At 38.8% G+C, this 27,086-nt stretch overlaps 1 protein-coding gene across 2 annotated transcripts in view; it reads left to right on the top strand.

Annotated features, from left to right (window-relative positions):
* Nucleotides 1–27,086, top strand: part of inpp5a (inositol polyphosphate-5-phosphatase A) — a 330,149-nt gene that overhangs the window by 53,058 nt on the left and 250,005 nt on the right. For both annotated transcript variants that reach the window (XM_008106714.3, XM_008106713.3), the window contains exon 2: nt 19,048–19,089. In XM_008106714.3, coding sequence (XP_008104921.1) covers nt 19,048–19,089 — 42 coding nt within the window. The remainder of the gene's footprint in view (nt 1–19,047; nt 19,090–27,086) is intronic.

A 27,086-nucleotide genomic window follows, 5' to 3' on the forward strand; every position in this document is an offset into this window, starting at 1 on the left:
GATAGGAAGGGAAGGGGAAAGCTAAACAAATGCAAAACATGCTTTCCTCAATGACAGTTTCCCCACAGGAATCAGGAATTCTTATCTGAAATATGGCAACAATTCAATTATGAATCTACCATAGTTCATTAACTAACAGAACAATCCAGTGGCTCACCCTCCATTGTAAGCCTCGGTTCAGTAATGCTCACGACAGTGCAAGATGAATTCCTGCTGCCTCATGAAAGTTTGTACTTCTATAACTGTTTCTAACCTGGGCTTTTTCTGTTTTTAGCAAGATGGACTGAAAAACTGTCATTTAAAGGCTTAATGTGTCTAGTTTGACTCTCATTTTCCCAGGTGTACAATAACAGTTTCCAAGCTGTTCATTTTCCAGCCAATTGCCCCTTTTCTGTCCAAGTACACATGGGAAATGACATTTAATACCATTTTAAACAGAGACTTTCACTCCACTAGCATTATGTTAGGTTTAGACCATAATACCCAAGGCTGCCCACCAATTGCATGGTGGTAGGATTGCATGCTCCTGTGAGGTATAAGGTCCCTTCTACACTGCCATATAAAATTCAGATTATCTGGAATGTAGACTCATATAATCTAGTTCAAAGCAAATAATGTGGATTGTCTGCTTTGATAATTTGTCAGTGTAGAGGGGCCTAAATGTGCCAGACAGGTACTGGATATATATATATATGTGTGTGTGTGTGTGTGTGTGTGTGTGTGTGTGTGTGTGTGAGTGAGAGAGAGAGAGAGAGAGAGACAGAGAGAGAGAGAGAGAGAGACAGAGAGAAAGACTAGCTGAGGATCTCACAGAGATGATGGCAGTGGTAGCATAGTTAACATTTCTTAATACTATGAAGAATGCACAGTAAACACATTTTAATGTCTTTTATCATGAAGACTATAATGAGACAAACTAAAATGAAACAAAAGACAGTGTCGAAAACTTTGAAGTTGGATGTCACTCAACAAAGTACTAGGATAGAACATAAGACAACTGCAAATAGTGCTGTGGCTAATGATGCAACTGGATTTAAGTTGAAGGGACATTCAGTTATTGACCTGTTTGAAGGTGAAAGATAAACCTGAAGCTGCACAATGTGTATTACAGGAATATGAAATGGGAGAAGCAGGAATCAGACTTAGTAAAACAAAAAAATGGAACAATGGAGTTGTCTTGGTAGACAAAGCAAATCCCTTGAAAGGATATCTTTCTAGGAAGCTTTAGATCTTCTAAGACAACTTTAGGTCTTCTAACATTAATGGTATGCTGGGACCATTACTGAGGTAATTCAGTGGGATTCAGTCATATATTTGGGCTCATGTAACCAAGGCCTGGCAAGAAACATATTCTCTGCAGAAATATAGGTCTTACTGTACTACCAGTGTCTAGGTGGTACACATTTTGCATACATTGACAATCATTATTTTGCTTGAACTCTTTGACATACATTCTATCACATTGGAAGCACGGTTGGCAATTCTGTTTTGACAGAAAGAGAGTGAGGAAGAGAGTGATAGATTTAGTGAGGACTTTTAGACTAGTATATCACTTGAAGATAATAATACATTGTTCAATAATCTGTTCAAGAATACAGTGTTGCAGATGGGAATAGAATCCATTTAAAAAACAACAGCATTGGGTTGAGTCCTGCTTAAAGTGCTTAGAGCACTTTAGCTGAGACAAGTGTGACCTTATTTACTCCTAATTTTCTACATTACCCATTGACTTTGATGTTCACACATTGTCTATATAGTTGAAAGAGTATTTTAATGAGCAGTCTGAATTTTGTGTATGCAGTTGATATTTTTTTATTTCAATACTTACAGTTCACTACAAAATGACCAGTGCTGCCTGTTGCAGTGACCCCAAGCAAAGACAACAGTTTTGTTTGTTAGTTAATTTGTAGTTAGTTAATTAGTCTGTGGAAATCAGTTCTCACTGCTCTGTGTCAATTGTTTTGGCTGATTTTCCCAAATGTACTTAATGCTAATCTGGTGAAGGTGGTAGACTCAGGTGTAGACTAAGGAATCAGTCCAAGAGGGAAGAGCAGAAGTAAAATGCAATGATGCAATAACTTTTCTCCATCTTTTGATCCATTGCCCAATGAATGTGTGAGGAAGTCATTCTAATGTGTGTTGTCTCCTCCCAATTTCTATCCTTAAATGCAATTTTTAGACTATGTATTACTTTTTAGACCTCTTTCTCCTAGTTGTGGCTGTTGTATCCTTTGTATGTTTCCTTTTCCTTTCTGCCTTGGCAGAAGCATAAACCTGAATGTATAAACTGTCCAGTCATTCAATGCTTGCAACTCTCTGGTTCTCATTCCATAGGAATTCCCTTAATTCCCTGCTATTGAATATCATGCATCCTTTAATCTGAAAGCAAAGTACAGAATCCATATGAGAACGTAAACAACCCATGGCTGTGCTGCAAAAGCAGTTCCAGATAAGATAGATGCTTTGTGGAGGCATGGCAAGACTGAAACAAGAGCTAGAATAGGGTGAATAAAACTTGTGTGGGATATATGCAATCCCCAGTTCCATCTTGGGTAGTCTTCAGAACTCTTGTCAAAGTCTTCCAAGCCTCATGGGTCTTTCACCTTGTTTTGCATAATTTAGAGGCCATTTTTGACCCACAAACCATGTCAAATGACCCAAAACACAAACAAATAAAAGATAATAATAATTAAAAAAACTTTATTTCTAGACTGCCCTTTCTCCCCAAATGGACTCAGGGTGGTTTACATTCATATAAAAAGCAAACATTCAATGCCATATTCAGGATCACACAGTATCAAAGGATGGGGATTAAACATTAACATACTTATTACCATAATAATTAAAATTAAAATATCAACGATACAAACACTTAAATAAAACAGAAATAAAACCATTCACAATGGCATAGAAATACAGCGATTTGTCTTTCCATTGTGAAGCCCCCAACCACTAAGTCCTTTCCCCCCAAATTAGTAGCCCAGGCACAACAGAGAGGAGGCAGAAAGTGCAATATTGGCACTTAAGCCCCTTCCACACAGCTGTATAAAATCCACATTGAACTGGATTATATGGCAGTGTGGACTCAGATAACCCATCAGATACTGTGGATTATCTGCCTTGCTATACTGGGTTATATGACTATGTGGCTACTCCCTTTATGATTGCCCAAAGTGGTTCTGCTGTTTTCTAGAGCAGTCTAGTTTTCCAGCAAGCAGTTGATGGAAATAGATGGATTTAGCAAGAGAATGAATGATAAAAATCAAGAAAATAAAATACAGCCTGTGCTACTTAGGCCCCATCTACACTGCCATCTAAAATCCAGATGATCAGCTTTTAACTGAATTATATTAGTCTACACTGACATACATTTCAGTTCAAAGCAGATAATCTGGATTTTAGATGGCAATGTGGATGGGGCCTTAGTGGGTTTTTTTGTTTCACTATATGTCTGATTAGCTTTAAACCCCATCTACATTGCCATCTAAAATCCAGATTATCTGCTTTAAATTGGATTATATGGCAGTATAGACTAATATAATCCAGTTAAAAGCAGATCAACTGGATTGCCCCGGGATCAACTGGGCTCGGGCTGTGGCGCAGGCTGCAGAGCAGCTGCAATCAATCACTGCAATGAATCACTCGGTCATGAGTTCGAGGCCCGCTCGGGGAGCCTATGTTTGTTTGTCTTTGTTCTATGTTAAAAGGCATTGAATGTTTGCCTATATGTGTAATGTGATCCGCCCAGAGTCCCCTTCGGGGTGAGAAGGGCGGAATATAAATGCTGTAAATGAATAAATTTTATATTTTAGATGGGGCCCAAGTTAGCATACTCAATGATGGTGAATGCAGAAATTAACTCCCACCTAGGACCCCAATTCATTCCTAGTCAAGAGGAACAAAAACGTTCAGTTGTTTTGTTTGATACAGTACCTTTTAAACAGTTATTGATTTACAGTTTTTTGTCTAGCAGCTAAGGACTTTTTCAAACTAGTCAAAAGTCTTAGAAATTGGTGGGAGTTACAGCTTCAGTTATTGAGCTGTTTTCTATATCCACAAACAATTCTTCTTCTCTCTGTGGTTTTCTTATGAATTTGTAGTATAAGCAGCAATCTTTAAAGTGTGTGTGTGTGTGTGAACATTTCTTTTCTGTCCTAGGATTTAGCAATTCAGGAACCAATGTTCGTATCAATCGACTGGATTCCTCCTGCTGTCCTTTTGAATGATCCAACTGGTGATGTTTGAAATGTGCTGATCTTTGCTTTCTAATTCCATTTTTGGTTACAAGCAAGAACATGTCTTCTTTTCTTTCTTTCTTTAAGGGCTAGCACTATTTTACAGATGGCTGACTTGCTGGATAATTGAGCCTATATTTATGCAAATCAGAGAATTTGACTACTAAAGGAGGAGCATGTAGCAAAGGATTTGGATTCATCTAATAATGAATCAATCACTTTATACAGTACTCACTTTTTCTGTAAAACTGGGACTCAAGGAGTTCATGGAAGGGATGGCAAGATTGCAGGAAAACATACAGTAACTACAGCTTCATGACATTGCAAATACTGTAATTTTTTCTTTCGCAGTTATAGTGCTAAAGTGGCATAGCACGTTAGCACTATGATTATAACAAAAAAAAATAAAAAAAAATGTTCATGGAGGGCATGGCAGGGGAATGGGAGAAAACTGCACTTACACTAGACCTTAATCAGAATGGAAGAAAAGAGAGCTGAAAGAAAATGTGTAGATCAGAGATAGTACTAAATTCCACTACATCCAGCAACAAACCAGGCCAAACCCCAGGTATATTTAAGGCACAGCTGAATGTGGAAACAGAATTAACTGTTACAAACTGTGTATCCTGAAATAGAAAACCCTGACATTTACCATAATTATTGAGAACTCTGGAGAAACCCATATTATGCTAAACTGTACTTGACTTGCAAGCCTAAATACTTTTGGAATGGTTGTGGATTTAGTCCGAGTAAACATGTATTTGGCTTGACATTTAAAATGGCTTATGGATTGGGGGACATATCTGTAACAGTGCCTTTTAACACAAGGAAATGACCTTCTTAAAATGTTACATGCGTAACAAAGTAGAGTAGACCCAGCACTCCATGTCAAATGTACATCCATTTTGACTTTAGCAAAGTCACTTGATGGTTTACACTCATAGCCCTGAGAAAGTCTATTACCAATTTGGTTAGGGATTCCAAGGAATGCCTCCTAACTCTCCTCTCTTCCTCATGTTCTTTATTTGGCCTTTGGAAAGAAACATACACATCTACCTTTGAACTTGGCTTTTGGCTGTTCTTGTTCCCTTTAATTTATTGTGTCTTCAGTTTGGTCTTTAGGGTTATATTGATTCAGTTATGTTATTCTTTTCCTTCTCATCTTATGATTTTGTGGGTGAAGTCTGCCTCTCTTTCTCTCACATTGGAGTAGAAAAACATTTTATTGATTAGCCCTTTTAAAAAAAGGTAAAGGTTTCCCCTGATGTTAAGTATGCTGTATACTTAACCCCTGATGTTAAGTATACTGTATGCTGGTTTATTACTGTATGCTGGTTTTATAGCTGTAAGCCGCCCCGAGTCCCTCTGGGGAGATGGTGGCGGGGTACAAAGATAAAATTATTATTATTATTATTATTAAGTCCAGTCATGTCTGACTCTGGGGGTTGGTGCTCATCTCCATTTCTAAGCCAAAGAACCGGCGTTGTCTGTAGACATCTCCAAGGTCATGTGGCCGGCATGACTGCATGGAGCGCCGTTACCTTCCCGCCGGAACGGTACCTATTGATCTACTCACATTGGCATGTTTACGAACTGCTAGGTTGGCAGAAGCCGGAGCAACAGCGGGCGCTCACTCCGCTCCCGGGATTTGAACCTGCGACCTCAAAGTACCAAGCCAAAAACCAGGCTTGAAAAGACCTGATTACATTCTATACAAAAATTAGATAAAACACTTGTAACAGTACAATAAATAAATATGATAAAACGGAATGTATACATCATATTTCATTGTCACCCCTGCAATACTCTGGTTTCTCTTCAGATCGTATAAACCTTTTGCCTTTTACATTGGTGTAGAATATTTCTGCAAACTCCAAGATTCTGTACTTAGTTCCATAGCCGTTTTGCATGATAAGAGTGTGGAACTTTGGATACTTAGCAGACTTTTCACTGCAGTGAAACTGTTGTAATGTAGGTAGAGTGATGTTCTAGTGGTTTAAAGGTCCTTTCACACTCCACTAATATTGTGTTATGGTTTCATTTTAACTGCCATGCTGGCATTGTATGGAATTCTGCAATAAAGAGTAGGTGGAGAAGCACAGTAGACCCTTGGTTTCCACTGGAGTTTGATTCCTGGGTCTCCACCTTGAGGGAACCAACATCCATGGATGTTCAGGTCCCCTTTTATACCATCACATCCCTTATATAAAGTGGCAAAATCAAGTTTTGCTTTTTGCATGTTGTTTTGGAATATTTTCAAACTGTGAATGGTTGGATCGGTGAGTGCAAAATAGGTGGAAACGGAGGGCTGATTGTACTGTATATACGCAAATATAAGCCAACCCGAATATAGCTGAGGCAACTAATCCTACCACAAAAAACTGGGAAAACTTATTGACTCGAGTATAAGCCGAGGGTGAGAAATACAGAAGCGACTGGGAAATTTCAAAAATAAAAATAAAAATAGATACCAATACAATTATATTAATTGAGGCATCAGTAGGTTAAATGTTTTTGAATATTTATATAAAACTGTCATTTAGGATAAGACTATCCAACTCTGATTAAATCGTTATTCTAACCTTCTTTGACATAAATGTTCTTATGTATCCTTCCAATAATAATAAATAGAGTAAAATAATAAATGTACCATATATACTTGAATATAAGCTGACCCAAATATAAGTCAGCCAGGACCCTCGCTCGAGTATAAACTGAGGGGAGTGGGGCTTTTTCAGTCCTAAAAAGGGCTGAAAAACTTGGCTTATACTTGAGTATATACGATATTTAGAATTCTCAGCCTGCAAACTAAAAGCCTTAGGATTTCCATAGTAGGCAACCAAGGCAATTAAAGTGCTATAATTGTGTAGAGTAAAAGAGCCTCAGGACAAAAACCTGCTCCTGTCTTCCAGTTACCTAGCAGAATGTATTGGTTGTAACAGAGCAGAAGCAGGCAGAGGAGCAGAGGTTGTTGCTCATATCAGTCTCTATTTCTATAATGTATTCTTACTGCATGCCTAAAACGTTTATATTTTGAAGTACAAACTCCCTGAATCCCCCAGTCATGACCAGTGCTGCTACTTGTCCATACAGTGTTTTCTAGAGGATTTTCTTTTATACATGTAAGCCATCCCGAGTCTCTTTGGGGAGATGAAAGCGGGTTATAAAAATAAAATTATTATTATAAAGTTATTACATCTTTAAAATTATAATTCTCCAAAAGTTGCTGATAATCAGATCTTGTTTGTGAACATCACTACAGGACCTACATGCTCAAAGAATGGGCTTACTTTTACCTCATACTACAATTTTGGTTTCTAAATGTCTATTTCTTAGATGTCTTATCCCGTTATTAATTCCACAGGGCTCCCCCCTTTAAAGAATAAGGCTTGGCTAGGATGAAAAGATATAGACTTTAAGTATAAAGATGGGCTATATTACATATTATTTCATTTACCAATTATACTACACCAGAGGCTACTCTCTCATAGGCTGGATCTATGCAGTCATATAATGTGGTTCCATAACTACATTGAACTGCATTATATGAGTCTACGCTGATTATATAATGAAGTTCCAAACTACATTATATGGCAATGTAGATCCAGATATAGAGTCTTACAAAGAATAATTAAAACATGTATAGCACAGTCTTATACATGTTTTTTTCCAGGAGTAAATTCTGTTGAGCTCATTTGGGCTTCTACTAAGGTAAATATGTTTAGAGCTGCAGGCCAAGCCTTTCCTTTTGGACATGGGTGGGTGTGATTCTAGATCTCGATTTAAGTTATTCCTAATCATAGGGCCTGTTGGGGATCTCCTCCCAGTAAGGCTAAATCTGAATTCAATGTACTTTTTGTGCCCAAGAAAATATGGCCTTTTCCTTGAGTTCCTTCTGCTTGTCCTGTTCAGCTTTATGAGTGCATCTGTGGTTTTATCCAATACTGTTAACAAAAAAAAACAAAAAAAACAATTCAGAATTGCCAAAACCTTTAACAATATACTGCTGTCTACTTGAAAATTAGTGCCATTGCGTTCAGTGGTTCTTATTCCCAGTAAGTGTGTCTGGGATTGCAGACTCAGTCTCATAATGTTGAAATCCAAGGAGAATGAAAATTATATTGGAAACAGATTAAGGATTGGTTGGGTGGAGAATAATATTTTTGGATGCAGATTTGTTAGCTTTTCATTAAGTCTTGTTTAATGGAATTATAGAATATCTATTTTTGGCATGTTCAGTTCTTTGGCAATCTTGGACTGGAGTATTATAAAATTTATTTTCTGGCCTAAAGTTTTGGCATTGAAAAATTGTCCAAGGAAAGGAAATTTATATTTTTCTCTCCTTAAATGGAAAGTTATACTTTACATCCTGCCTGAGGGCAACTGAACTGGAGAGTGAACTATTTAATGTAACACTATTTGTTTACAAGTAAGCAAGAATGTGACATAATAAGTCACATTCTAAACCCTACCATTGTAGTGCTTAAAGTCTGGCGTGAAAAAGTCAACTAGGGCAGAGTCTTGATTATGCCAACTGGTTGTGTTTTATTTCTCATGGACTCTTAAAAACTGTCTGATTTTTAATGAATTAAGCAGAAAAAGTGGATCACTATATCGAGAGAAAGATGGGATAAAAATAAAGTAATTACAGGTAAATAAAAATAAAATAAGAGCTACATTTCAGAAGCTATGTATTCCTGAATATATATAGCACCTATTTTTCAGTTTGTTTTAGGGCCCTTCCAGACAGACCCTATATCCCAGGATTTGATCCTAGGTTTTCTGCTTTAAACCTGGATTATATGAGTCCGCAATGCCAGATAATCTGGGATAAATAGACAACCTGATATCATATTCTGGGATATAGTCAATTCAAGTATTGGGTAAAAGTCACTCTAATTATCCCAGTGGTCAAAATAACATCCAAGCAACATGTGTTCATGGTAAATGGTTTCATGAGTTTATTTTGCTAGGTTACGGAGGTCTGCATACTGGGATTTGGCTTTGATGCAGCCGTAAGGACATCTGGACCCTACAGATATCTCCCAACCTCATTAAAAAAATCTTATAAAAATCCCCAAGTTGGTTCTAACACTTTCCTCCATCTATCCTGAAAGAGTAGAAAGGTAGAAAAATGACAATCAGATATGAGAGTAATCTGGGGGATCTCAAAAGAAGATGGTTAATCTCCTTCTCCACTGCCTCTCCTTTTCCTTTGTGTCTTATTTCGATTGTAAGCCTGTACACAGAGAACTGTTAAATCAAGAATTTGTAAAATGCACTTTGAGTCCCCCCCCCCCCCCCCCCCGCAAAGGATAGGGTATAAATGCGCTACAAACAAATAAACAATGATCATGGCTCTCCAACCTTCTGGTCCTGCTCATCTGGTTTTAGGGCATCATATAAATATATTTTAAAATTAAGATGTTTACAAAATATTATTCAAAGAAAATTACTCTTAGTGAAGTAGCCAATCCATTATTTCTGCTTCATGTGTACCTTCCGAATAGCAAAGCTGTATGAGTCCGGTAAAACCTGTGTTCACAGGATCAAAGTGATGGAAGGTATTGAATAACAGTGGCAATGATATCATTTGTCATACCTTCAGTTCCCCTATTCCTTCTGAGCTTAGTTCTGACAGTAGATAGAATATTTTTTTTCACTGACAACAATATATTGCTTTGTGTGTATCAGAATGTGCCTTAACACATTTTGATTTATGTAGAACCCATGAAAATTTCATAGGGTTTTCTTAGGCAAGGAATTCTCAAGGGGCTCTTGCGGCTGCCTTCTGAAATATAGGTTACAATATAGTATCTGGTATTCCTTAACGGTCACCCCTCTGAGTATTTACCAGGCCTTACTCTACTATCTTTCTAAGATCAGATGGGATCTGGTGCCTTCAGGATGTTTAGGCCTTGAGTTGTCTTTTATTATGCAGAGTGTCTACGAGTGGTTTGGTTCTGAGTATGCATTTATTTTCCACAAGACTTGCTCCTGATGGAGAAGAAGAATCATGAGAACTAGTATGATGATATGTGTTTTTGGACTGTCCTTGGGGGCGTGGGGGTGTCAACTGTCATAATGAATGCATGTTCTCCAGTGTTTATTGCTATGCAACTTAGGTAAGTACACAAGTTGTATGCCAAAGCTTTCAAGCTGGATATACGAAAATACAGTGTTCAGTTCACATTCTCATCTATTTTTTATAAAACCCTCTGTTGTTCACACCTGCTCAAATAAATCTTATTCCTGTAGATTTATATGGCCAGCGGGGACACACAGTTAGGGTAGGAATTTCAAGCTGAATCATTCACGTATTATAAGATAAACGGATTCCATTTTTGACAGGCACTCAATATGACAACCAGACAGGCTGGCTTGTCGAACACACTTAAGTATTAAATGCTGTGACAAAGCAATTGGTATACTTCATTACACCAATTACTGGGAGCAGGTATTGGAATTTTATACCTATTGACCTGCTTTGTATTTCCAACTTAGAAATGCAAATAAAAACATGAAGCTATAATTATTTGCAAATTTATGGAAAGCTAGGAAGCAGTGACAGATCTGACATAGGACATTTGAATCCTTTGTTTTATTGTTGTTGTTGTTTACTTTCAAGTTGTTTCCAACTTGTTGTGGCCCTATGATGAACCTATTACAGAGTTTTCTGGGGCTGAGAGTGTGAAATTTGGCCAGGACTACCTAATGGGTTTTCCGGAATTCAAACCCTGTTCTCCAGAGTCATATTCCAACACCCAAACTACTGTGTGACACCGACTGACTGAATTCTGTATTACATACACCTTTATCCAGAATAAATGGTCTCTGCATCAAGCCAAAGTAGGACTACTGGAATCTGAAATCTGACTTATAATGGTGATTCTATAGACATCAGAGTCTGTATAGCCATTAGCCAGTGTAGTATAAATCAGGCCATCCTGACTTTCCCTTGCAAACACTCATTCAGAGCACTCTGCAGCAACTGTGGAAATGTCTAGGCCAGCGCTAGTAACATTGGGATTGAAGGTCCCACCAGCCCCATCAAGCACAGCTACTGATGGAAGAACACTGAGAAGTGAAGTCCAATACTTTCAGGAGAGCATACAATTCCCACTCCTAGTTTTCTTGTTATTACATGGCTTTAGGTAATTTCCAGTGAACCGTGTCTATAAGATGAAGTTGTCAGGGGGTTTTCTTGGCAGAGTGGGGCTTGCCAGCCTGAAGCTAAGAGAATTGGATAGCCTAAGATTACTTATGAGTGAGTGTCCACAGGTAAATGGGGATTTGACTATGCCACATAGTCTAAGCACCTATAATCTCTAAGCATCACTTCCCAGGCAGTTGTTAGGGATTCCTCTTCTTCAGAGGAGGAAGGGGAGCAGGAAAGTGTTCATGAGTCTGGGGGTGAGTTGGAGTCTGAGGAGGAGACTTTACTAGTACCCTCATTCCAGGAGAGGCGAAGGGAAACTGAGCAGAGACATCATTCAGCTAGATTAGCTGCCAGAAATGCAGCTGAGTAATTAGGAACTGCCCTAGCAGCTGTGAGGGGACCCAGGGCTACAAAAGCCAAAGCAGGTGCAGCCAGCTCTTGCTGGTAACAAACTGACGCTAATGCCTTCATCCTCTGTCTGCATCCAAGCCTGCATCTGGATTTATGCCTGTTTCTTTGTCAGAAGTAAGACTTCCTGGCTTTGTTTTGTATTATTTCACTGAATGGACTGTACTTTATGGTTTTGCTGAAGTAAAGCAGTTTTATTTACTTACCACAGTGTCTTAAGGCTGTTCTTGAAAGACAAAACAGGACAGCAGTGGACATCATTGCAGAGTGGAGGAGGAGGGGCTGGATCCTTCCCTATTGTCCTTTAACAGGAAACCAAAAACTTTCATTCAGGCTTCTGGAGATTGGCTGATGATAATGAGGCTTTTTTACTAGATAGATTCTAAACAATAAAGTTATTTTATTGTTTCAAATGAATTATTAATATAGTGCTATTCTTATGATCTTATTTTGTGTTGTAATTCTGTACTATTCAATATTGCTGAGAGCTGCCTTTTTGGGAGAAAAGCATTGAAGTTTGGGTATCCTTTTTCTGAAATGCTTGGGACCAGCAGTGTTTTGGATTTCAAATATTTTTGGGTATTGGCATATCTGAAAAGGCGGGAATCCCAATGTAGTTGCTCCAGCCATTCCATAGATCCTTGTGTCTTTCTCCGGCCTCACTGTTAATTAGTTCATTGTGTTGTGTGTGAGATGCAACGCTGGAGATAGACTGAGGATCAGAGAGACCAAGGCTGTAAGGGACGTAATATTATATTTTGGGAGGGGAACCTAGTACCAGTATGTATAGTACAGGAGATCTCTGGGGAGCCTGCAAGCTGCCTACTTCTGCCTTATGAACAAACAACCGCTCATGTGGCAAAACGTTATTTTATATTTTAGAGCATTTTAGACTTCCAAATTAGACATACTCAACCTATATAAGTCCAGCCCACTTCTAATGTCTTCTACATGTTCTGGACTACAACTCTCAATGTTCTTGATTTTTGGCGCTTCATGCATGCTGCTGGAATCTAGAAATACAAAATATCCAGAAGTCCATCCCACGTTCTGATGTCTTCTTGATGTTTTGGACTACAACTCTCAGTGTTCTTAATTTTTGGTGCATGCTGATGGAATCTGGATGTCCAAAATATCAAGAAGGTGCTGAGTTAGGGATGTCTTTTCTGGGACCTTCCAGGCAGTATCAGTTATATTTGTACCACATACCAGGACTTCTGATCCTGTTCATCTAGTTTAAGGGCATTATATAAGTATATTTTTAAATTAAAACATTTATAAAATATTATTCAAAGAAGATAACTTTTAGTGAACTAGCCAATGTGTTTTTTTTTCTGCTTCACATGGACCTTCTGAATAGAAAATCTGTATGAGTCCCGTAAAACTTGTGCTCATAGGCGCAAAGTGATTAAGTGTCTACCAGGGAAAGCAAACTGAGCATGCACTACACATCTACAAAAATGATTTGGTGAACTGATGATTGAGTAGCAAAGGCTGGTGTGTTGTTGAAGAAAAAAACGAATGGAAAATAAATTGTAAACTGATATAATCCAGTACCCACAGAACTTCAGATTTCACATGGTGATTTCTTCTATACAAGTATATTAGCAGTTGGCAGTTGCTTAAAGACTTCTTAAGGCTGAAGACTTTTTATTTTGTAGTTCCAGAATAGAAAAGGGAAATTTCTACCACCTTTCAACAGTTACAGTTCACTTTTATGAAAGAAAAGATCTGTTATATAATCCTATTTCTTTTTCCTTTTCTGTGCCTCCTCCTTGTGTGAAAGCTTTAGAATTTGTAATTCTAAATATCTAGATAAACTTTTCTTATAAGTTAGCCAATAAATCTAAATACTACTGTCATTCATAAAACTGGCAAGGTATCTAACTTTGCTACCTTGGCAGTCTCCATTTGTAATTACAGTAGGTTCTTGGTATTCATCAGGGCTTGAGTTCAATCCCCTCTCCATGTATACTAAAATCTGTAGATGCTATATACTTATATACTATAAGTCCTACTATATACAATAACAAAGTAAAATGGTGCCCCTTATATAAAATGGCAAAATTAAAATTTGATTTGTGTGTGAATATTTTCAACCCATGGAAGATTGAATCTGTGGATGCACAATCCATAGATATAGCAGGGTACGACAGATACTATGGATACTACAGAACTTCTACGGTTTTTTGTGGGAGAAGGTTGTGGTGAATCCAAGTTGATTGAAAAATCTTTCTTATTTCTTTGAGTGACATCTGTTATTTTTGCTATGGTTGACTCCCCTGATAATGAGAAACACACACTTGACTTTTCTTGACCAATACTTGTGATTGATTGAATGAGTTGAGTGGATCTGAATAAAATTTCATGTGAGAATCTGTAGTCAATGAAGAAGAAAGCATAGTGGTTTTGTGGTGACTCACAGCTACTATTCACCTTGGTGTTTCCACCTGTGGACATGAGGAGAGGCTCTTTTCTTAACGTGATTTTGCATTGCTTGCAATAACTAATCAGAATACTAGTATTGTGAGCCCTCAATATCCATGGATTCTGCCTCCATGGATTCAGCTATATAATTTAACAAAACAAACCCAAAAGCAAACCTCAATTTCACCATTTTATATAAATGATACTATTTAACTATACCATTGCATATAATGGAATGTGAACATTATCAGATTTCGGTATTCATGAGGTGCTGGTCCAGGAATCAATCCCCAGTGGATACCAATACCTATTTTTTTTACAAGTTTGTGCTTTTAAGTCTATTAAGATTAATAGACTTAATAGCACAAATTTGTCCATGCCTATTCAGAAGTAAAATCCCATTTTTTCCCCACTGAAATCTGTACAATTGCAGTTCAAATGCCCTCATTGGTTGTTAATTGTGGATATCTGACATGAACCCATTTTGTAACAGACAATTAGTATGGACTTGTTGAATGTAGGGTCGGTGGTTTGAATCCTGGGAGCAGAGTGAGCTCCTGCTGTTAGCCCCAGCTTCTGCCAACCTAGCAGTTCGAAAACATGCAAATGTGAGTAGATCAATAGGTACCAATCCGGCGGGAAGGTAACGGCGCTCCATGCAGTCATTTTGGCCACATGGCCCAGGAGGTGTCTATGGAGAACGCTGGCTCTTCGGCTTAGAAATAGTGATGAGCACCAACCCCCAGAGTGAGACACGACTAGACTTAATGTCAGGGAAAACCTTTACCTTTACCTTTATACCTGTATTTGAAAGAAAGATGTTGATCTCGGAGTACAGGCAGGTTCATGGCAGGCAATGTCTTCCTTCTGCAATTAAGCTCCTATGGCATATTATTATTATTATTATTATTATTATTATTATTATTATTATTATTATTATTATTATTTCCCAAAGAACTAAAAAGTAGTAGTCTTTTTGTCTAGACTGTAGGATTAGTTCCAATTTGGAAGAGAGCCTGGGCACTCTATATTCGGGTAAACCCCCACGCCCATTGGTGGACGTGGTTGATTTACCAGACCTGATAAACTGATGAGATCTACCAAGGTCAGGATCAGGTACAGGTTAGATATCCCTTATCAGGAATTCCAAAATCAGAAATACTCCAAACCTGAGATAGTGATGATTTTGTATAAAATTACCTTCTGGCTATGTATATAAGATATCTATGAAACATAAATGAATGTTGTGTTTAGACTTGGGTCCCATCTCCAAGATATCCTATTGTATAGGTATATGCAAATATAGGTGTCCCAAATTCCAATAATATCTGAAATCCAAAATTCTTCTGGTCCCAAGCATTTTAGATAACAGATACTCAGCCTGTTTTAAAAGATAGTGCACAAGGGCTGGGAAATTGTTCCCTTGCAGGCAATCCAGACAGCCTTGTTCTCCATAAAAAGAAGTATCTATGGAAAGGTCTATTACATCAGTCTTCCTCTTAGGAGCTCTTTGGGATTTTTCTTGTCCGAATGACCAGGAATAGATTGCAGAAATAGCTATGGTAACAGAAATGTCCTTAGAGGCTTCTCTCTAGTGCCGTTTTGTTACTTTCATTATTCTACTGGAAGAAACAGGGAGAGAAAGATCCCATTATTTGGTTTGAATTGCCTTTCAAAAAATTGTATACTGTCAGACTTTGGTATGTAAAAACATTTGAAACAAGCAGTGGCATTCATAATTGTACATCTTTCTGGGGGCTAAGAAACCTACAGCCATGATAAACCTTCTGTGTAAATTTCCAGAACACAGTGCCATCACTAAGCTAGAATAAAAATAAACAGTTGCCAAATCAAAGTCTACTGGATGCCTTCTTCCACCACTCCTTGTGTAACTCTGGAATTATTTGGCATCTATAAAACAGCTGTCATAAAGCATTTTATAGAGCAGTTATATCTTTTCATAACAGTATTGACTGACTGCTTTGGCCCATAAATCTCTTTTCTGGTGTTCAGTTTTTCATATGTATGCAGTTTTTTAAAGGATTGGCTTGCCGCGAGCCACTCCTCATTTTGAGATGGCTGTGCATCACAGGCTTGTTAATCTGTCTTGTAGCCCTGAAATGCCAATCTCCTGTTTGTGTAACAAGCATAGCTTGCCATATTAATTCCTTTAAAAGGCTTTCAGTGATTCAGAACGTAATCGCAGGGACACTTGTTATTATTGAAAGGGTCTCAAACAGATACAACGATCTGTTTGTTTTCCAAACAGAGCATGGTGCCAAACATTCAGTTGTCCTTTTCTTAGTACTGTGGCCATGACAATATAAACGTAATATTTAACTGCATTGAAAACAACATCATAGCCTTCAAACAGTGTGCCAAAGTGTGCCCCAAGGGCTAAATAATAGCACACAAACCCAACCAGTTGAACTTCCAAGATCCCACCCCTTAAAATTGGGGAATTATTGGGAGAGGATATAAATTAGGTCTTTGGAAGACTTATTTCGAAACAGGAAGCGATTGGAGCAAGATTTCTACTTTCTCCCATGTTTTAAAAATGACCTCTATAGATCTTAAAAGGTTCAGAGGGGAGGTTGAAACCTAGCAAAGTAGCAGGAGTTACACTAGTTATTTGGGAACAAATAATTGTTTTAACCACCATTTGGAGGTGTACATGTAGGTGGCAAGGGACTGGTGTGCTATTAGCGTACAGTTTTTATCACATTTGTGAAATACGATACATCCACTCATTTTTAGACTGTTAATCCATTTAGTGGAAGAAGGAAGGAAGGATTATGCTTCTGGGATAGAAAAACATATTAGGGGCAGAGAGGCCAGTAAGAGAAAAACCACAGTCTTAAAAATTGCTAAATTTTTTTGCCTTAGAGAATACCTCTCTATGAATCTCTGGGTCCTCTAGCATGACTCTGTGGTCAATGTTTGGCAAACACCTACAGATACGTTAAACAGAACATTTTAATCAAATTGGTGAATAGTCACATCTGCATGTGTCAAATCTGCAAATGGGGAGAGTTGACTGTCTATATGTATGTTTCACTATTTTTAGTCAGAAGAAAAATAGTTTGATACTTTAGCAAAAGTTCAGAAATTTTTAGATTCTGTTCTTTAGTTTGTAGAGCGGAAAGTCAAATTTGATGCATTTTTTGTAGTCAGGTGATAGTTTAGTCTTTTGTGTTAGTTTACTCTTAGACCATCTAGGTCAGTGGAGATGGGAATCAGCCCCATGGTGGCCAAATACCACATGGGACTGTTCACCGCCCTTTAGGGAATTAGGACGGTATATAAATAAAGTTGTTGTTGTTGTTGTTGTTGTTATTATTATTATTATAGGGTAATGTGGGCTGATCACTTTAACACGGCCTGTTACCCAAAGTCTGGAGAAATCCAAACTCTGCCCCAAAATTTGGGCTTTCCCCACATTTAGGGTCTATGGGAACAGGTGGACCGGTTCCCAAATGGAACGGGCCACCACTGTTCCACTGCAATCTCATGTTTCCTAGGCTTAGGCGACCTGTGGACACATGGTGGTAGCTGCCCCTCCCCTTGGGCGCCTGTGTTGGTTGATCTCCGGCCATGACGTGGATCCTCCCTGTTCTCCATTGTTTGCCATGACATTGGTTGGGGCAACAGGGAGCACTGTGAAGTCAGGAGAGATTTGAGGTGGGGGTCCTCCTGTTTCGCTCCCCCAGTACCCTTCACTTTGGAAGTACAGATTTAAAAATTTTTAATACAATTTACAGAACTTCCGAAAATTTTGCATAAGCCTTAATATATCTTAGAGAGGGATGGAAGCAGAGAAAGTCAATGGACATAACAGAAGATGGGGAAGAGGTAAAGTCCAAAGTCCAAAGAGGTAAAGTCCAAAGTTCCTGAATAGTTCCATGAGAATAACTACAATCATATCTGTGCAAATTCCTAAACTTCGAAGCAGTTTGTAAGCCCAATTAACCTCTGTGACATTTTTAATTCTAGTTTATGAGCCCACATGTTGAAATCTGGCATGAAATGAAAGGTCACTTCTGTGTATTATCTTTATATAACTTTTGCTTCAGAGTCATGCATGCCTATTGGCCCACAAAACACTGTAACACAGAATGCATGAAATGAATTTAAAGAGGGTTAAACTTCATTTAAATGTAAAGTGGATTAAGAAATTTGCTACCCTAAGTGCTTTATGAAACATGCTGTCATAAACAGAAGAGAAGAATTGGGATTCTGGTTAAAAGGGTGATAATTATAGTGGTGCATTTAATACAGCTTTTGAGAGCAAGCCAAATATAAAAAAGAAAATACTTGCTTTTAAGATGGACAAAAACAGCAAAATCATATACAAAAGCACTGAACTATTTCTGGCAGTTGCTAACAATGACATTATTAATGTATCATATTGCTATTTTTGGAGGACTTTATGGCTATGTATGTGAGATTATTTTTTTTAAACTTCACAAGTCTGAAAGGTCAGGTTATAGCCATGAAATCCTCTGGGTAGTTAGGAACCAGTTATTAAGTGAAATCTTGTATTCTAGTCTCCCTGGTCCAAATCCAAATATTAAATCCACAATCATTTATAAGGTCCTGGCAAATGCTGTAATATTCTAATATTTGAAAAGTTAAGGATTTGCACAGTGTTTATTATACATAATGTCATTGTCTATAATGCTGTTTTAATGAAGAGCATGAACATAGTCAGGACCATGTTGAAATCTATATCTTTAGCAGTCTTTTGCATTGTAAGGGAGAAATTGTAAGCCTTTATTATATAACAACACGTACTTATTTCTTTTATTTATTTTCCAGCCAGAAAATTTACAGAAGAATTGGCTTCGGGAATTTTACAAGGTACTGTAAAACTATTTGGTTTTATGTTTATGAATGTGTTTAGGGCAGGGGTCCTCAAATATTTAAAGCAGAGGGACGGGTCATGATCCCTCAGACTGTTGGGGGCCTCCACAATCCAAACAACTTTTGTGTAAAAAATACATTTGGTTGCTGCTGCTTTCTTTTTCAGACTCGCACAGTTGCCATTGTGGCGATAACTCAAAAATATTTCTGTCAATGTGTGTTTTGCTTTTGTGAGCAAACGAAATTCCTTCTTCCTTTTTGCCTCCTGCTAATGTGTGAGATTTTCAAGAGATGTTCCTCAGTGGTTGTATATTTATTTCAGTACCCAGTACTTATCTCCCGCATTATTAACAAACAAAAATAGCAAACTTGTTAACTATACATGTCATGATTTAAAATGATTAGGGCAGTCTCTTGCTAGCCTTAGAGCCCTTCCACAAAGCCCTATATCCCAGAATATCAAGTCAGAAAATCCCACAATATCTGCTTTGAACTGGGCTATCTGCCGTATATTCCAGTTCAAAGCAGATAATATGGGATTTTATTAAGCTGTGTGGAAGGGGCCTTTGTTGTCTCATGTGCTTCCTCCTCCCTGGATCCTCAGGTACTTTCTATACTACTACTATGGCTTATGGATCCAGATGGATTCCTGACGGCTCTTGGGGAATTTCCCACCACCTGTGAAGCATTTGCTCGGATCTTTGCGGACAAAGTTGCTCTGATCTGTTCCGGCTTTGACACCATATTAACTGAGGATGTAACTGAGGATTCTTTTCAATTGATTCAGCTGAGGATGTGGACAAGATGCTTGGAGATATGAGAGTAACCACATGCATCTTAGACCCATGCCCATCCTGGCTTTTAAAAGGAGCCAGAGGGGGTTTGGCTGTGTGGGTGAAGATGGTGGTTAATGCCTCCCTTCAGGAAGGCAGTTTTCCAGCCGGCCTAAAACAACCCATTATAAAACCACTGTTGAAAAAACCATCACTGGACCCCACTCAATTGGTGAACTATTGGCCTGTTTCCAACCTTCCCTTTCTGGGCAATGTCGTGGAACGTGTGGTGGCCTCACAACTCCAGACATTCTTGCTAGACACTTGGTAGATTTTCTGGATCTGGCACAGTCTGGCTTTAGGCCAGGACATGGTACTGAAACAGTCTTGGTCACCTTAGTGGATAATCTATGCCGGGAACTGGACGGGGGAGTGTGTCCCTGCTGGTTCTGCTAGACCTCTCAGTGGCCTTTGATACCGTTGACCACAGTATCTTTCTGGGACACCTTGCAGGAATGGGCCTTGGAGATACTGTTTTACAGTGGCTCCGGTCCTTCATTGAGGGTTATTCTCAGAAGGTGTTGTTGGGGGACAACTGCCTGGCCCCACAACCTTTGTTTTGTAGAGTCCCGCAGGGTTCTATATTGTCCCCCATGTTGTTTAACATCTACATGAAGCCACTGGGAGAAATCATCCGGAGTTTCAGGGTACAGTGGCACCTGTACGCAGATGATGTCCAACTCTGTCACTCCTTTCCATCTACTACTAAGGAGGCTGTTCAGGTCCTGAACCGGTGCTTGGCTGCTGTGACGGTCTGGATGGGGGCAAACAAATTGAAATTTATTTATTTATTTATTTATTTATTTTTCAAACTTATATGCCGCCACTCCCCTAGGGCTCGGAGCGGCTTACAAGAACCAGCTAAAATCAACAATTTAAAAAACATCTTAAAAACATCTTTAAAAACATCTTAAAAACATCCAAAAAGCACCTTTTAAAACATCAACAACAGAACTCAAAAGCCTGTCAAAACAGGTGTGTCTTACATGCCCTGCGGAAGGCCAACAAGTCCCGCAAGGCACGAACTTCAGGTGGCAAGGTGTTCCAGAGAGATGGCGCCACTACTGAAAAGGCTCTGCGTCTAGTTGCAGTTAGATGCAAAGTCTTAAAACTGGGGACTTCCAGTAGGTCTTGGTCCTCAGAACGGAGGGATCTCTGGGGTTTGTAGGGCGTGAGGCGGTCCCTCAGGTACATTGGCCCTAGACCATGTAAGGCCTTGAAGGTAAGCACCATCATTTTGAAAGCGATCCAGTTCTCAATTGGTAACCAGTGCAGCTGCCGTAAGATTGGTGTTATGTGGCATCTTATCGGGATTCCCGCAAGGAGCCAAGCAGCTGCATTTTGCACCAATTTGAGCTTCCGGATCACCGACACAGGAAGGCCCATGTAAAGGGCGTTACAGTAATCCAGTCCCGAGATGACTGTAGCCTGGATCACCGTAGCCAGGTTGTCCCTAGACAGATAGGGGGCTAGCCGTCTAGCCTGCCGAAGATGAAAAAAAGGCAGTTTTGGTAATGGCGGAGACCTGGGCCTCCATCGTCAATGAAGGGTCCAAGAGGACTCCAGACTCTTTACCAGTAAAGACGGGCGTAGCACTTTGCCATCCAGGGTTGGCAACTGGATATCCCCACTGCCCGGTCCGCCCAGCTATAGGATCTCCGTCTTTGCTGGATTCACCCTTAACCTACTGGAACGCAACCATCCAATAATGGCCTCGAGGCATTGATGAAAACTTTCGGGTACAGACTCCGGTCGGCCTTCCATCTTTAACACAAGCTGAGTGTCGTCAGCATATTGATAACACTCGAGCCCGAAATCTCGGACCAGCTGAGCAAGTGGTCGCATATAGATGTTAAACAACAGAGGGGAGAGAATGGCCCCCTGAGGAATCCCACAATGTAGAGGGGACCTCTCAGAGACCAGGCCTCCCCTCTCAATTGAATCCAGACAAGATAGAGGTACTCCTGGTCAGTTGCAAGGCCTAACAAGGCATATGGTTACAGCCTATGTTGGATGGGGTCACACTTCCCCTGAAGACTCAGGTTTGCAGCTTGAGGGTTCTCCTGGATTCATCATAGAGCCTGGAACCCCAGGTCTTGGCGGTGGCCAGGGGAACTTTTGCACAATTAAAACTTGTGTGCCAGTTGCACCCGTACCTTGAGAAGTCAGACTTGGCCACGGTAGTCCATGCTCTGGTTACATCCTGAATAGATTACTGCAATGCACTCTACGTGGGGTTGCCTTTGAAGACTGTTCAGAAGCTGCAACTGGTCCAATGGGCCTCAGCCAGATTACTCACCGGAGCTGCGAACAGGGGACACACAACCCCCCTGTTGCACCAACTCCACTGGCGGCCAATTTCCTACTAAGCACAATTGAAAGTGCTGGCTTTAGCCTATAAAGCCCTAAACGGTTCTGGCCCAATTTATCTGTCCGAACGTATCTCCTCCTATCAACCATCTCAAAGGTTAAGATAGTCTGGGGAGGCCCTGCTCTCAGTCCTGCCTGCCTTGCAGACACAGCTCAGTTCAAAGCAAATAATCTGGTTCAGGTCCTGGGATTAGATAGCAGTGTAGACTGCTATATAATCCAGTTCAAAGCAGATAATCTGGATTTTATATGGCAGTGTAGATGGAGCCTAGGACAAACCTGCACAACTTGGCAGCATGTCGGGGCCAAAATTATAACAGGCCAAATGTCTTGGGGCTGAAGAAAAAGTAGAATTAATGCACTTTAGCTATGGAATCCTTGGAGTTATAGTTTGCTGAGGTGCTAAAAGCCCTCATTGTAGCTGCACTGTAAATGCACCGTCAAAGTGCCCTAGGAAATTAACAACCAGCTCTTTTACCATCTCTCACACCTCCAGGTTTGCTGATAGACTTCTCCAGAATACAAACTGTGCATGCATATAGAATAGCCGTATGTTGTTCAGGTCTGGTCTAGAAATAGACAGCTTGTTTCTCTCCTGATCGTTTGAACTATCGCTCATATGAGCCTCATTCTAGGGTTGTGGTTCAAAACATGCGGAGGACACTATATTGCCTACGAAGCCCATATTACCATAGCCCATATATTTTTGTCTCTGAAGTACTGAATGTTGAAGTATTTGCATTGCATACAGTTCATACATTATCGTATGAACATTGTTTTCATTTATAAAACTTACCTAAGTTTTAGAAAATTCTACTGTTCATACAAGTTTGGAAAAATCAGTATTTGTTTATTGTCAGATTACTGCTCTTGGAGATATCTCACCATATGTCAATAGAAAAGAGTTGGAAAATGATTACAGATAGCTTGCGCTATGAAGTTAAAACGGAGAAACCACAAACCACATTTTTCCGTCCCTTCTGAGGAATGCAATTTACATATATAGTTATGTCAACATAATTTTCATAACCTCTTGTTAACCGAAAGTTGAACAGTCTTTAAGTGGCATACACCCCCTGAAAAAGAGGAAGAATTCTTAATGGTATTCTGAAGTATTTCTAGAAAATTCAACGTTTTCTGCTTTTGACTCAAAAATGCCTTTTCTTTCTTTCCTTTTTTATAGCCATGTTGACATTGCTACTCGTTTTTGCTGTGTTCTAAGCAATATTTTGATTATACATAGTTAACCTCTCACTTCTGCATTTTCCTGTTTTGAAGCAAATTTTAGTCTCTGAAGATGCTGTGGTAGGGTATATAAAATATATTTGCACTATATTTTAATTCAACTTTAAGCATCACAAGAGTTTGAGTTTATAAATGTTCAATCACAAGTATGCCCCAATTCACTACAGGTTACTTCCATGTAAATGTGTGCAGGATTGGAAGCAGTTTTGCTAGATTCGTTAATGCAAAACAAAAGGAGAAGGCATTGGAGTATGATAAAAAAAATCTCATGAAAAAGAACAGGATAAAAATATTTTAATTCACAAACAAAACAAACACCCCAGGAGCCTTAAGTATTTCAGCTTTGGATCTGGGGTATTCATGGCTTTCCTCAAAATGCAGGAGACTTTTGGTGGTTCAAGTACCATCCCACCAGCAGAACCCATAATTTACTAGGAGAGCAGCAGTTTTGCCACTTCCTATGGCCTTTTGGCACTTGATTGTATCATGCATTAGTTCTAGTAATTTTCCATATCGGTTAAAAGCCATAACTTCGGAGCAATACATTTTACATGATGATAAACACTAATATTATGCAGCCATCAGAAAAAAACTTAATTTTTATCTAATTAAATACTTTTAGCCTCAAATCTAGACAGCTGATATACTTTCGTTTTTAAATGTTTAGTCCCTGGACAGTTTTGCCAGTCTATTTATGGACATGACTTCTCACCGACAGACTTTAGAGTTTTGTTTATAATCAGCATGAGTCCCTTGCTGCACTGGTAGTACTGTATATACTCGAGTATAGGCCAAGCCAAATATAAGCTGAGGCACCTAATTTTATCAGAAAAAACTGGGAAAACTTACAGACTCAATTATAAGTTGAGGGTAGGAAATGCAGCAGCTACTGGTGAATTTCAAAAATAAAAATAGATACCAATAAAATTGCATTAATTGAGGCATAAGTAGGTTAAATGTTTTTGAATATTTACATAAAACTGTAATTTAAGATAATAATAAGACTTTAATAAGACAAGACTGCCCAATTCTGATTACCTATATAGTCAAATATAAACTGACCTAAATATAAGGCTGGCCAGGAACCTCACTCGAGTATAAGCCAAGGGGGCCCTTTTCAGCCCTAAAAAGGGCTTGAAAAATTCAGCTTATGCTCGAGTAAATACGGTATTTTAAAACTTTCTGATTTTCACTTGATCTGTTCTGTTATTTTAATAGTTTAAACTGCCTGAAAGGGGAGAGAGACTCAAAGGAAGGAGTACAAATATTTTATCAGTAAAGCATGTTAAAAAGAATAGCATATCAGGTGAGCTGTGTGAAAGTATAAAATTGCCTCATAATGAGTCAGTTCATCAAACCCACTAGTACAGTAGAGTCTCACTAATCCAAGCCTCGCTTATCCAAGCCTCTGGATAATCCAAGCCATTTTTGTAGTCAATGTTTTCAATATATCGTGATATTTTGGTGCTAAATTCGTAAATACAGTAATTACTACGTAGCATTACTGCGTATTGAACTGCTTTTTCTGACAAATTTGTTGTATAACATGAAGTTTTGGTGCTTAATTTGTAAAATCATAACCTAATTTGGTGTTTAATAGGCTTTTTCTTAATCTCTCCTTACTATCCAAGATATTCGCTTATCCAAGCTTCTGCCGGCCCGTTTAGCTTGGATAAGTGAGACTCTACTGTACTTGTTTTGACTGATACCTGACCTGCAAAATCTCAGACGAAGCTCTATCCCTTGTATATTACCTGGGTCTCTTTCAATTGTAAAGAACCAAAGCCAGGACCATCTGTGTGGAAATCAGAAGGCTTTTGTCCCTCAGAGTTTGTAATTCCATTGCCTCTTAGGAGTTGGTACAGTGTAGACAGCAAAGGAGTGATCTGGATTTAGAATTTTTGTATATATTCGTACAGTTTGTAAAAAGTGACCTCATGTATAATCCAAGGACAGGTGTGGGGGTCAACATTATGGGTGTTGTTATGACTCAAGGATATGTCGACTCTTAGACCAAAGAACTGCAGGAAAACTAGGAAAACACAACTGCCTTGTTGCAACAGCTCCACTGATTGCCTATCTATTTCCAAATATAATTCAGAATGCTGGTGTTGACCCACAAAGCCGCCCTGCATGGCTCAGGTCAAATTTATTCGCAGAACTAGATTTATCCATATAAATCTGCTGGTGTTTTCAGATCTTCTGTGGAGGACCAGTTCTTTGTCATATCAGTCTCACAAATGCATTTGATGGGAACATGGGAGAGGACTTTCTCAGTGGCTATTTGATGATCTGGAATGTCCTTTTCAGATAAGCTAAACTGGAACCATTCTTATTATTTTTCTGCAAATTGATAAAATATTTTTTTTCCTGTGCAGATTTTTGGGAATTGCTTTTTAAAGGGAAAACAGGTCTTATATTGTTGTGTATGACTGTTGTTGGTGCTGATGTTTAATAATAGTGCTATGATTCTGTAATGTGAATGGCCCCCTTTGTTTCTGCAGTTGAGGAATTGGAATAGGCAGTAGATTACTTGAGCTCATCTTAGTGATGGTGTTTGAATTCCCCAGGCTTGTGGTTCTAGAGGAGACTTCATTACATATACTCAATGGAATTTGGAGCTTCTGCATTAGTCCATGTACTGGTGACTTCTGATTAAACTACTGCAATGCATTCTACACTGGGCTGCCATAGAAGACAACCTGAAAGCTACATCTAGTGGAAATGTAGCAGCTAGATTGCTCACTGGAATTTCATGCAGAGTTCATATAATACAGTACCTGTTATAAAGGAATTGTCCTGGCTGACAATACATATCCATTACACTATGTAACATGATTTTTGTTCCTGGGTTATAAATATCATTTCCTAATTGGTTCTATCATAAAAACATGGAAAAAACTGCAAAAACCTTGTTTTTGTGGGACATCTTACAGCACATTTTGCTATAGTTTTTCTATCATAAAAACATGGAAAAAAGCTGCAAAAACCTTGTTTTTGTGGGACATTTTACAACACATTTTGCTATAGTTTTTCAAATAATATCTCATTGAGTCTCAACCAATTCAACATAGTTTGTGGCAGCCACAAAAATGAAGTTTCTGGAGTATAACAACTACTTTCAAAGCAAGTCCCACACAATTAAACAGTAAATAATACTTTCTAGTTAGGAACATAATTTTTTCAAATTTTGTTACATAGTGTTATGAATTCATGGTGCTTGCAATAACATTTATAACAAATAGCTTGGGATCTCAGTACATGAGGGGATGCTTCTCTCTATAAGGGCTCAAGGGGCTGTCGTCATTTACTCACAGAAAATTGAGAAGACAGAGTATGCATCTATACTACACTGTAGAATTAATACAGTTTGATACTAATTTTAAATGCCATGGCACAGTGCTAAGGAATCATGGGAATTATAGTTTAGTGAAGCACCAATAGCCTTTGTCATTGAAGACTTGAGACATTGTAAACCTGAAACTCTCAGGATTGCATAGCATTGTGCCATGATGATTAAAGTACAGTAGAGTCTCACTTATCCAA

Source organism: Anolis carolinensis, chromosome 3, assembly GCF_035594765.1.
Source record: "Anolis carolinensis isolate JA03-04 chromosome 3, rAnoCar3.1.pri, whole genome shotgun sequence".
NCBI lineage: Eukaryota > Metazoa > Chordata > Lepidosauria > Squamata > Dactyloidae > Anolis > Anolis carolinensis.